The sequence below is a fragment of the Bubalus kerabau genome, chromosome 1 (genome assembly GCF_029407905.1).
Source record: "Bubalus kerabau isolate K-KA32 ecotype Philippines breed swamp buffalo chromosome 1, PCC_UOA_SB_1v2, whole genome shotgun sequence".
Lineage (NCBI taxonomy): Eukaryota > Metazoa > Chordata > Mammalia > Artiodactyla > Bovidae > Bubalus > Bubalus kerabau.
Genome location: NC_073624.1, coordinates 12,517,646 through 12,528,408, shown reverse-complemented (window position 1 = coordinate 12,528,408; position 10,763 = coordinate 12,517,646). Strand labels below are relative to the sequence as shown.

Sequence of the window (10,763 nt, the reverse complement as noted above, 5' to 3'; positions counted from 1 at the left end):
CTTTCTCATTAAGGCCAGTGATATTCTGGTGGGGGTTGGGGTGGGATTTGAGAGCACATGTCTGGAGCAGACAGTCAGGAACGTGAACCTCAGCTCTGCTCCTGGCTGTGTGACTTTGCATAAATGATTTAACTTCTTTGAGCCTCAGATTCCTTGCTGGGTTGCTGTTATCCTGAGGGTGCAGTTATTCTGAGACCTAGTGGAGTTTTCTTTAGGAAGGAACTGAGGGTGGGCTACATAATTTCTCTTTTCATCGTCTTCTGAAGTAGAAATTATTATCCCTGTTTTGCAGATAAGGAAACGGGCTCAGAGGTGAGATACCTCAGGTCAGTGCTCTCGGGGCAGTGTGTTGGAGAACCTGCAGGAGCTGGCTGTTCTGTGCGATTTCCCTTGAGTCTGTGCACTCCCTCGATTGCTCCGGCCACTCCTTGGGGCCCCATATCTCTTCCCCTTAGTCAGGCTGTGACTCGGGCCTGATGGCCAGCAGCCACAGATGAGCACTGTCCTTGGGAGCCACCAGCCTCCATCCTCCTTCTTACCAGCCTTGCCCAACCTCCCTACCACCTTACAGGTCTAGTATTCATCGCTCAGTCGTGTCCAACTCTTTTGTGACCCTATGCACTGTAGCCCTCCAGGCTCCTCTATCCACGGTGTTTCCCAGGTAAGAATACTGGAGTGGATTGCCATTCCCTTCTCCAGGGGATCTTCCCGACCCAGGGATCGAACCCACGTCTCCCACATTGCAGGCAGATTCGTTACCATCTGAGCCACCAGGGAAGCCCACTTACAGCGTCTGGATTTCCCTTATTAGAGAACTCGTCTTTTTGAGACTCAGACAGCCCTGCCCTGGACTGGGATGCTGTCCAGGGTCCCTCCCTATAAAGGGAGTAGATAAGTAGGTCACATTGGGGTGGCAGGGGAGGGTGCTGACTCCTTACAGGAGGAGGAAAAATACTGCAGGTCCCTCCTGTGGAGGATGGAACAGGCAGCAACAGGGCTCTCCTCTGCCCTGTCTCTCCATCCCTCGGCCTCTCTTTTCCTCTGTCCCTCACAAGGATGGTCTCCTGCAGGCTGCTATTACTGTGAAATGCCTGTGGGGACAGCACAGGCAATCCTGGACTCCTGGGGTCTGGGGACACCAGTGGACACTGTATTGAACTGAAGCTTGCCCACCTTCTGCTCTCCTTCCCCACCCCACCCCCGCCTCCTCTTCAAGCTGCGTCCCCTAACTGTCCGATTCTGGAGAGGAGAAAGCTCAGCTTTCACAGAGTCCAAAGCTTCTGTTCCTTGAGCCCCATAGCCCCTGGAGGCCCATGGGACTGGGAGGGCACTGGCTGTCTGGCCAGTGATTGCCTGGAGCTGCTGCCAGAATCCGGTTCACAGAGACTGTTGTGGCAACAGAGCGATCATGGGTTTAGCAAGATCTCTGTTCCCCACTCCCAGCCCTCACCCTGTTGAAAACCGTTCACAGCAAGGGGTGTGGATGAGCATTCAATTGTGTGGATTTCTGTGAAAACCAGAGAGGCAGAGACAGGGCGTGACCTGAAGGTCCAGCGCTGCCAGCCCCGCCCTGCCCTGGCACCCCTAGGGACTGAGCCCTGTCTGAATCATAACACGGGGCGGCCACATTTCTAGGAAACTGCAGCTAAAGGAGAAAGTTCCCAGTTGTGTGAATGAGACTAGCTAGTTGCGTGCAGAGGAGGACTGAGAACCTGCATCCAGGCAGTCTTCGGGTCCCTGGACTTGGTGCCCAGGCAAGCACACAGAACAAAGACCGAAGCCTGACCCTGCACCTGGGGCGGGGAACTCCCCCGGTTCCTGGATGGGGGCTGTGGAAACAGGGAGTTCACTTCGGCCAGGCCCACGGGTTTTCCATTTTCCTGGCGTGGGGCCTGGCGAGCGCCCAGCTCTGAGGCTGGCTGTCCGGGACACTGCAGCCCTTCTGCAGAGACACTCCACGTTGCATGACCTCATCTGGCTGCCCTTCCTCCTCCTGTCCCCAAGACCCTGGGCTTTTTTTTCCCCACCCCAAGAGAAAGCATGCGCCCCCCCTCCGCTCAGGGCCGTGTGGAGTGCCCAGGGGGAAGTCCCCACTCTTGCCCGGAGTTGCCCTCCTGGTGTGAGAGGCAGGGCTGGGTGACAGAAGAGAGACATCCGTCTTCACAGTTTCCTCATCATGCTTAATCTTCCCAGGGTAGGGTGGGCCTGCCTGACACCTCTCTCCCGGGCTGCAGTACCCCAATGCGTCTCTCATCAGAGTGGGTTTAAATCCCCCAGGTGGGTGGCAGGCAGGCAGCAGTGACAGTGCGGTGGTGTCTGCCTCAAAACAAGAAGGTTAGACTCGGGGGCTGAGGCCTTTGTGCTCTCAGAAGGTTCAGAAGGAGACTGACAGCCCCCCTCCCTGGCATCCGCTCCAGCCTGGGCCCTGGCCTTGCCCCCATCCTTTCCGGACCCTGGGCGGGCTGCTCCCTGCAGGTCAGGTGTGAGTGCTTCCCCTGGGCTCATGGATCTAGGAGTACCTCGGGGAAAGGAGGCCAGCCTTGGAGCCTCTACGCCATCTCCCCACACGCCCCCCACCCCCCTGTGCCCCAACATCAATCAGCCATGTCTGTAAGCAGTGGCTCTGAAACTTCATGTCCATCAGAATCACCAGGGAATGTACTAGGATACGATTGCTGGGCCTCATGTCCAGGGCTTCTGATCTTGTAAATATGGAGATGTTCAGTCACTAAGTCTTGTCCCTACTCTTTGTGACCCTCTGGACTGCAGCACGCCAGGCTCCTCTGTCCTCCGCTATCTCCCGGAGTTTGCTCAAACTCATGTCTGTTAAGTTGGTGATGCCATTGAACTATCTTGTCCTCTGTTGCCCTCTTCTCCTGCCTTCACTCTTTCACAACATCAGGATCTTTTCCAGTCAATTCTTCGCATCAGGTGGCCAAAGTTTTGGAGCTTCAGCTTCAGCATCAGTCCTTCCAATGTATATTCAGGGTTGATTTCCTTTAGGATTGACTTGTTTGATCTCCTTGCAGTCCAAGGGACTCTCAAGAGTCTTCTCCAGCACCAGAGTTCGAAGGAGCTCACCCTTCTCTATGGTCCAGCTCTCACATCCATACATGACCACTGGAAAAACCATAGCTTTGACCAGACGGTCTGGAGTGGGGACTGAGAATTTGCATTTCTAACAAGATTCCAAGTGACTGGAGGCGGTTACCCCAGGACCACATCTGAAAACCACCAAGCCAGAAAGAAAACCTGGGTTTGAGCCCTGGCCCCACCACCCTCCTGCCCTGATGCTGTGTTTGGCCTCCCTGAGCTTTAGCTTGTTCCCCGTTAAAGGCAGAGTCATGGTCAATGGGTGGGTAGGAGGATTATTTGGTTGGTGTATTTGAAGGACCCTTTCACTGTGCCTGCAAATTGAGTATGTAGTTAGTCAGCAGACACCATATTTACTGAAGTGTTGTCTGCTGTCCATCGGATACTTGGCTCAATGTGGTGGCTGACGTGGACAGATTGTGTGCATGAGGATTCTAAGGTCCAGCTGAATATCATGTGTCTCTGGACCTTAGTTTTTTCCTCTATAAACAAGGCCTCCATTCTGTTGGATCTGCTAGGTCTGCCCTATTTCAATGCAGGTAGCCATTTTAAACTCGGCTCTGGGAGGAAGTTAGGTCTTAGGAGGCATGGCCACGTTTTTCATCCTGGCCGACCCCTCTCCAGGGCCTCCATCTGAAAGCCCAGGTGCTTCTGCAGAGCTCAGAACATCATCCGTCACCAGAGTCATTGGTCAGTTTACCCCAGAGGAGGGTGACGTGGCCTTCAAGGTCCATCACGGTCTGGTTCCAGCCTACCTTTATAATCTTATTTCTCACTGTCTTTTCTCCATTCACCATGTAGTCTAGACAAACTGGGCTACTTGTCCTTCCTCAAAGATGTCCCATGATGTCCTGCCTTTGTTCACACTGTCCTCATAGCTAGAATGTTCTCTGCTGCTCAGTCCTGTTCATGCTTCCGAGTCCACCCAGTGACTGCCTCTCCAAGGACGCATCCCAGATCTTTCTGTCATCTGTCTGTCTGTCTAGCTATCACCTCTGTATCTCTCTATGTAATACAGTGATTTTTGCTTTCTTCTGTGGATGATAGCAGGATGTGTTGCTGGGGTCATCAGGCGTGAGATGTAACTCCATCAGGGTGCAGCCACCCCCACCCCCCGTTTATGTCTGACAGTGTCCCTCTGAAGGAGCTCAGTGGCCTGCAGGCTTGTCCCTGGACCTCACATTTCTGAAGTCTGTTCTCAGCACATTCTCAGATGTGAAAAGCTAGAGTTGAAATATTAATACTATGTAAAAATTTTAAAAAGTGGGACAACCACTTCAAAGGAGAAACCAACTAACACGGATTAGTCAGCTGTTTATTTCCATGGTAGTCAGAGATGGGAAATAAATATGCATGTATGTATGTATCTGCTGTGGCTCATGTTCACAGATCTCATTTGCATGTAGGCACAGCTACTTCTCTTATTTTTCTTTTTTAACTTGCAGGGTTTTTTTTCCTACTCTAAATATAATATATGGGTTAGAAGAAAATGTGTAAAGGAAATAAAAAGTAAAAATAAAAGCAAGAGAAGAAAATAAGTATTTATAAGCCAGAAGTAGCCAGTATTAACATTTTGGTATATTTCTTGTGAATAGTTTTTCTGTACGTACTTATCCTATATGATTTTTTTTTAGGCATTTGGGATAAATGTTTATGTAGTTCTGTATAAACATTCTCTATAAATTAATTTTTTGACTTAAAATATAGTTAGCATTTTTCTATTCTTCCTTTACACTTTTTATTTTATATTGGAGTGCATGCGTGTTAAGTCACTTTATTTGTGTCCGACTCTTTGCGACTCTTTGGACTGTAGCCCACCAGACTCCTCTGTCCATGGGATTCTCCAGGCAAGAATGCTGGAGTGGGTGGCCATTCCCTCCTCCAGGGGATCTTCCCAACCCTGGGACTGAACCCATGTCTCCTGCATCTCCTGCGTTGGCAGGCGGGTTTCTTATCATTTGAGTGCCACCTGAGAAGCCCCATACTGGAGAATAGCTGATTAACAATGTTGGGATAGTTTCAGGTGGACAGAAAAGGGACTTAGCCATAGATATACACGTATCCATTCCCCTCCAAACCCCTGTCACATTCAGGCTGGTATTTGTTGAAATATTCTTCCCAAACACTGAAAAAAAAATTCCATGATATATAATTTTTTATATTTATTTATTTTTTAATTGAAGGATAATTGCTTTACAGAGTTTTGTTGTTTTCTGTCAAACCTCAACATCCATATCTATTAACAGAAGTGTCAAAATTTATTTTGGGCTTCCCTTGTGGCTCAGCTGGTAAAGAATCTGCCCACAATGCAGGTGACCTGGATTCGATCCCTGGGTTGGAAAGATCCCCTGGAGAAGGGAAAGGCTACCCACTCCAGTATTCTGCCCTGGAGAAGTCCACGGACTGTATAGTCCAAGGGGTTGCAAAGAGTTGGACACTGAGCAACTTTCACTTTGACTTTTCACTTTCAAAATTTATTTAACCATTCCTTCATTGTTGGTTACTCCATTTTTTTTATATGAATAATATTTCAGTGAACATCCTTGCACATCTGAACATGTGTCTGGTTATTTTCTTAGGTTGATTCTAGAAGTGGGGTTACTGGCTCATTTTTAAGCCTCTTGATATGTATGACCAAATTGTTTTCTGGATGTCGATTGCAAGATACTTGCCAAGCACTTTCTAGCCCTCCTGTTCATGAGTCACTTTTACCTCCACTCCCATTACATTCTGTCTCTTGCTGTACTACACTCCTTCTATACTGAGTTTGCATTTGATATGTACCAGTCTTGAGTGCTTCCCTGATAGCTAAGTTGGTAAAGAATCCGCCTGCAATGCAGGAGACCCCAGTTCGATTCCTGGGTAGGTAAGATCCACTGGAGAAGGGATAGGCTACACACTCCAGTATTCTGGCCTGGAGAATTCCATGGACTGTGTGTAGTCCATGGGGATCACAAAGAGTCGGACACAACTGAGCAACTTTCATGTTAGGAGACTGTCTCCTATCATCCTCCTGTCTCCTTCCACCTCCAGCACAGGTGGAAAAAAGGGGGCTGAGGACTGAATCCATTTAGGGGAATGTGCAAGCTGGAGAAGAGCTCAGTTTGGGAAGGAGAAGGGAGAGCATCTTGGTCTCCACACTCTGGGTGGGGACGCATCACTGGTTCAAAGGGAAGAAAGGGCTGGTCTTCAGCCGTTCATGCATCCAGACTCTGTGAGCTGGGGAAGATGGAAAACCAGTCAAGTCCAGAGCCTGGGAGGGAGCAGTTCCTGTGATGCCTGGGTAGTGGCAGTCTGCCTTGAGGACCTCGTCACCCTTTCCCTCGCAGCTGGCCCACTGCACCCATCTCAGGCTCACGGTCCTGGCCTTGGAAAGCACCTGCATTGCTGATTGCAGACACTTAAATTCATGATTTTTAGATCAGCATTTCCCAAACTTCAGCTGTACTTTATTCAAGATTTTGGGTTTTAGTGAAAAGAAACCATCAATACGCACAGTCACACACCCCCTGATTCATATCACCCGAGCCATCACACTTCTCAACAGTTAAGACGATGACTGAAACATTCAGGATGTGCCTACGTCAGTTGCAAGGTCTGCCTTAAAGCGTATCATGCCACTTGCTTTAGCCTCATCTTAAGCAGTAAAAATGTTGAAACCACAGGTTTGATGGATTAGTTAGATATTCTGTAACACACACTAAAACCATAATGAAAACCGTGACAAAAGAAAATTGTCCTCCGTTGCTAATACTTTTACTACCAGCTGGTGGTAATTGGACCACATCTTTGGGAAACAACTGTTTTAACTAAACAGTTTCTTTATATTATAGTTGACTGTATGTATTTCCTTCCCTTAATCATAAGCTTTCCAAATTCAGGTATCATGGTTTCTTTGGTGCTTTATTTGAGTGTTGAGGCTCAATAAATATTTTCCTTCCTTTGGTTTGGTTTGTTTTGGTGATGGGATATTGGTCAATAAGGGTTAATCTAGGTGCTTAACATAAGTGAAGCCTCTAAGGTCAGGATTATAAAGGGGAGAGCAACATTTATATGGTCAAGGAAGTTGCCCTGGGGCTTCCCTTGTGGTGCAGTGGTTAAGAATCCGCAAGGGATACCGATTTGATCCCTGGTCCAGGAAGGTTCCACATGCTCAGCCCATGCGCCACAACTACTGAGCCTGCACACTCTAGCCCGTGCTCCGCAACAAGAGAAGCCCCCACAACAAGAAGCCCAAGCACTGCAACCTCACTGAGACTCAAGAAAGCCCACGTGCAGCAACGTGCAGCCCACATCCAGCACAGCCAAAAATAAATATTAAGAAAAAAATAATAAATAAATATGAAAAAAAAAAGCTTCCCTGGTACTTGCCTGATGGTCCAATGGTTAAGAATCCGCCTTGAATGCAGGGCACTCAGGTTCAATACCTGGTTGGGGAACTAAGATCCCATATGCCATGGGGCAACTAACACCACACATCACAACTACTAAAGTCCACGTGCTGCAATGAAAGATCCCACGTGCCACAACCAAGACCCGATGCAGCCAAATAAATACATGAATAAATATTTAAAAAATAAAAAGTAAATAAAATGGTAAAAAAAAAAAAGTCGCCCTGGTTTAAATACTATGTCATCATAATTTGGACTGGAGGGATCAGGCTGGAAAACAGTAAGTCATTCACATTCTATCTGTCCTTCTTGGAATAAATAACACATCTACACATTTAAGAATTAGTCTTGGAGCAACATTTAGCTCATGGAGAAATTGAACCCACTATACTGACCTCATGAAATAAGAGGAATTTTCCATACCTTGAAAGCACGGAACATAGTATATGGCCATTGATCAGAAGACACCAGTTGGATGGATGGATAAGGCGCTGATCTACAGTCAACAGAGCTTAACTACCCCCGAAAAACCATCCTCAGACAGAGAAAGAAATGTTTACTCAGTACATGACATGCTGTGGTCTTTATCGCTCCTCTAGATCCCATGCGGTAGCCGCACAGGAGGAGAGGGTGGAATCCTGCTACCAGTTGACAGAGGCCCCACCTGTCCTTAACCACTGCCTGCCACCTCAGATGACTGCAGTTTCCTAAAAGATCCAAGACTTAATGTGACCCAGAAGCCAGTCAGGAATTTGTGGAAACTAATGGATAGCCTTCTGACCAACCAAATAAACAAAGATGACCAGAGGGAAGTGTGACTAAGATTCCAGAATACAAGAGTGTATTAAGAGAGGGAAAGAAGGGCACCCGTGTGTCAGTCACCTGCAAGAGGCGGAGACATTTGTCAGGGTCTGGCTGACCCTGCCTCCCCCGTAGCCCTATCCCCCTCTTTCTTTCTGAACCTCTCTCCCAAGTGTGGAGTTCTTAGCCTGTAATTTAGGATAGCTTAGCCCAGTCACACATAAGAAATTCGTCCTTCAGAGACTGAAAATGAGCAGTACTGCTTCCTCAGCTACTTAGGATCCAGTGGAGGCAAGAACCAGATGAAGTACAAGAGGGCACACCCCTGGGTCAGAGATCTGGGTTGGAGCCCTGAGTCTTTTATGACCTTAGAGTTGATCCCCTCTAACTCATGGTTCATTTAACAGGTATTTTCTCCTATCCAAGTACTAACCAAACCCGACCCTGCTTAGCTTCTGAGATCAGATGGGATGGGGCGTGTTCAGAGTTGTATGGCCGTAGACTATTTAACAGGTATTTTCTGAGCACAGGCTGCGTACCCAGTACAGCCCTGGGCACTAGGGATCCAGCAGTGAATAAACAGGAGGTCCTGCTGGCCTGGACTTCACATCCTAATGAGAGTGATTAGGTTGAATAAGCAATAAACAGGCAGTGTAACTGCTTCCCTGGTGGCTTAGATGGTAAAGAATCTGCCTGCAATGCAAGGAGACCCGGGTTCAATCCCTGCATCTAGAAGATCCCCTGGAGAAGGGAATGGCAACCACTCCAGTATTCTGCCTGGAGAATCCCATGGACAGAGGAGCCTTCCAGGCTGCAGTCCACGGGGTCGCAAAGAGTCAGATACGACTGAGCGTCTAAACACGTGAGGACAAATCAGGGGAGGTTCCTCCTGAGAGGGAGGAGGGAAGGTCCCCCCAACACAGTGACATTTGAGCTGAGACCTGCATGTGTCAGGGAACCAGTCGAGGGCAAGAGACTTACTGGCGGAGGGACCAGCACCCCCGAGATGGGACCACATCTGGATGGATGACAAGGAAGAAGACACAGAGACGAGATGCTACCACATCAGCGGTTTGGACACAGCTTTCCAGGCAATTCTAGGACCTCCCTGGTTTTGTCCCAGGAGTGGAGGAACCAAGGCAGAGGCCCCCCAACCTAGCCCAACATACACTACAGCTCTGCTTCAATGTGAAGCATGTACTGGGGTGCTGCTTAAGATTTTGCTCTAAGAACAGATCCCATGATCACAAATTCCTGATCTCCAGACTCCTCCATCCTCGAGTTGTTGGACGCTGAAAAGTCCTCATCCAACCTCTATTGTCCGACTCTGCTCAGTAACAGAGTCAGAAAGTACAAGTCCTAGCGACCTGACCCTCCTCATCGGGATCCCCTCTGCCTCCTCCCGCGGCACTGGACTGGACTTGCTGACGCCCCCCACGCCCATCCCCCTGGGAAGGGACTCAGGTATCCACCTCCTCCTGATCTTGCACTGTTGGAAGGAGACGCTCTGTCCCTCACTGGAGAGATGGGGGAACGGCTCCAGTTTCTTCCAACCTGTGCTATGCAGAGCTGGCCAGCTGCCCCCTCCCTAAACCCAAACTCCTCTCTTTCCTCTTCTCCAGAGCGGAACTGCCTGCAGCCCTCACAGAAGCTGTGGAGTTTGGGGAAAAGCGCTGGGAGTGATGTGCAATCATCTTCTGGTAAAAGCAGCATAATTAACTTTGACTGACACGAGGAAGCGGAGCCCAAGAGGGATTCAAACAGTCCCTTTCTCACACATTTCAGAACAAGCGGAGAGTCCAGGAGGGAGATGGGGAGAAAAGGGATAAACCGGCGCAAGGGGAGAGTATCCAGTACCAGAATGTTCATCCTTGCTCCTCAGCATCCTCCTCTGCCCCCGGCGCCTCTCCCCTCTGTCCCAGGAGGACTTACCTGAGGGTCGACGATCCCGCTTTCTGGTTCCATCCTGCTGCTCTCACCCGCCGGGCGCTGGTCAGACTGCGTGGGCTCCAGGCCCTGCCGTCTGGTCTCTGCCGTTTCCTCTGGGTGGGAGAGACCTCCCAGTGGCAGGACAGACATGCTGTCCACCCGTCTGATGTGGGATGCTGTGCTGGCCTCGGCCCCTGGGGAGTATACATGTGCATACACGTGTGTGTGTGTGTGTGTTTACGCTCCTGGCAGTGGCATGTGGCACGTTGGCAGGTGGCCTTTTGAGTCGGTGGCGACAGCACCGTTGACCCCAGTGGCTCCAATGCCCCAGAGGAGCTATCTGAGGTCACTCATCCTGCTTTTAGCAAGAGTGTTACTCCTGGCAGAGAAATCCTGTGGGTTTATCCCGGAAATTGAGAAACAGCCTGAAGACACCATCTGGCTTCCTGCTGGTGGAGCCAAATATGGTCCCCAGTCACCCAGGCCAGGGGGCCTCCAGCTTATTTCCAAGATTAAGGCTCAGGGATTTCCGCTTTCCTTAGTTTCCTC

General features: G+C 49.5%; 1 protein-coding gene across 2 annotated transcripts in view; it reads right to left on the bottom strand.

The window, feature by feature from the left end:
• Positions 1–10,500, bottom strand: part of NINJ2 (ninjurin 2) — a 72,065-nt gene extending 61,565 nt beyond the window's left edge. The window contains exon 1 of one of the 2 annotated variants that reach the window (XM_055568246.1): positions 10,218–10,500. In XM_055568246.1, coding sequence (XP_055424221.1) covers positions 10,218–10,364 — 147 coding nt within the window. In that variant the 5' untranslated portion in view covers positions 10,365–10,500. The remainder of the gene's footprint in view (positions 1–10,217) is intronic. The other variant, XM_055568235.1, reaches the window with a different exon arrangement.
• Between the last annotated feature and the right edge of the window lie 263 nt (positions 10,501–10,763).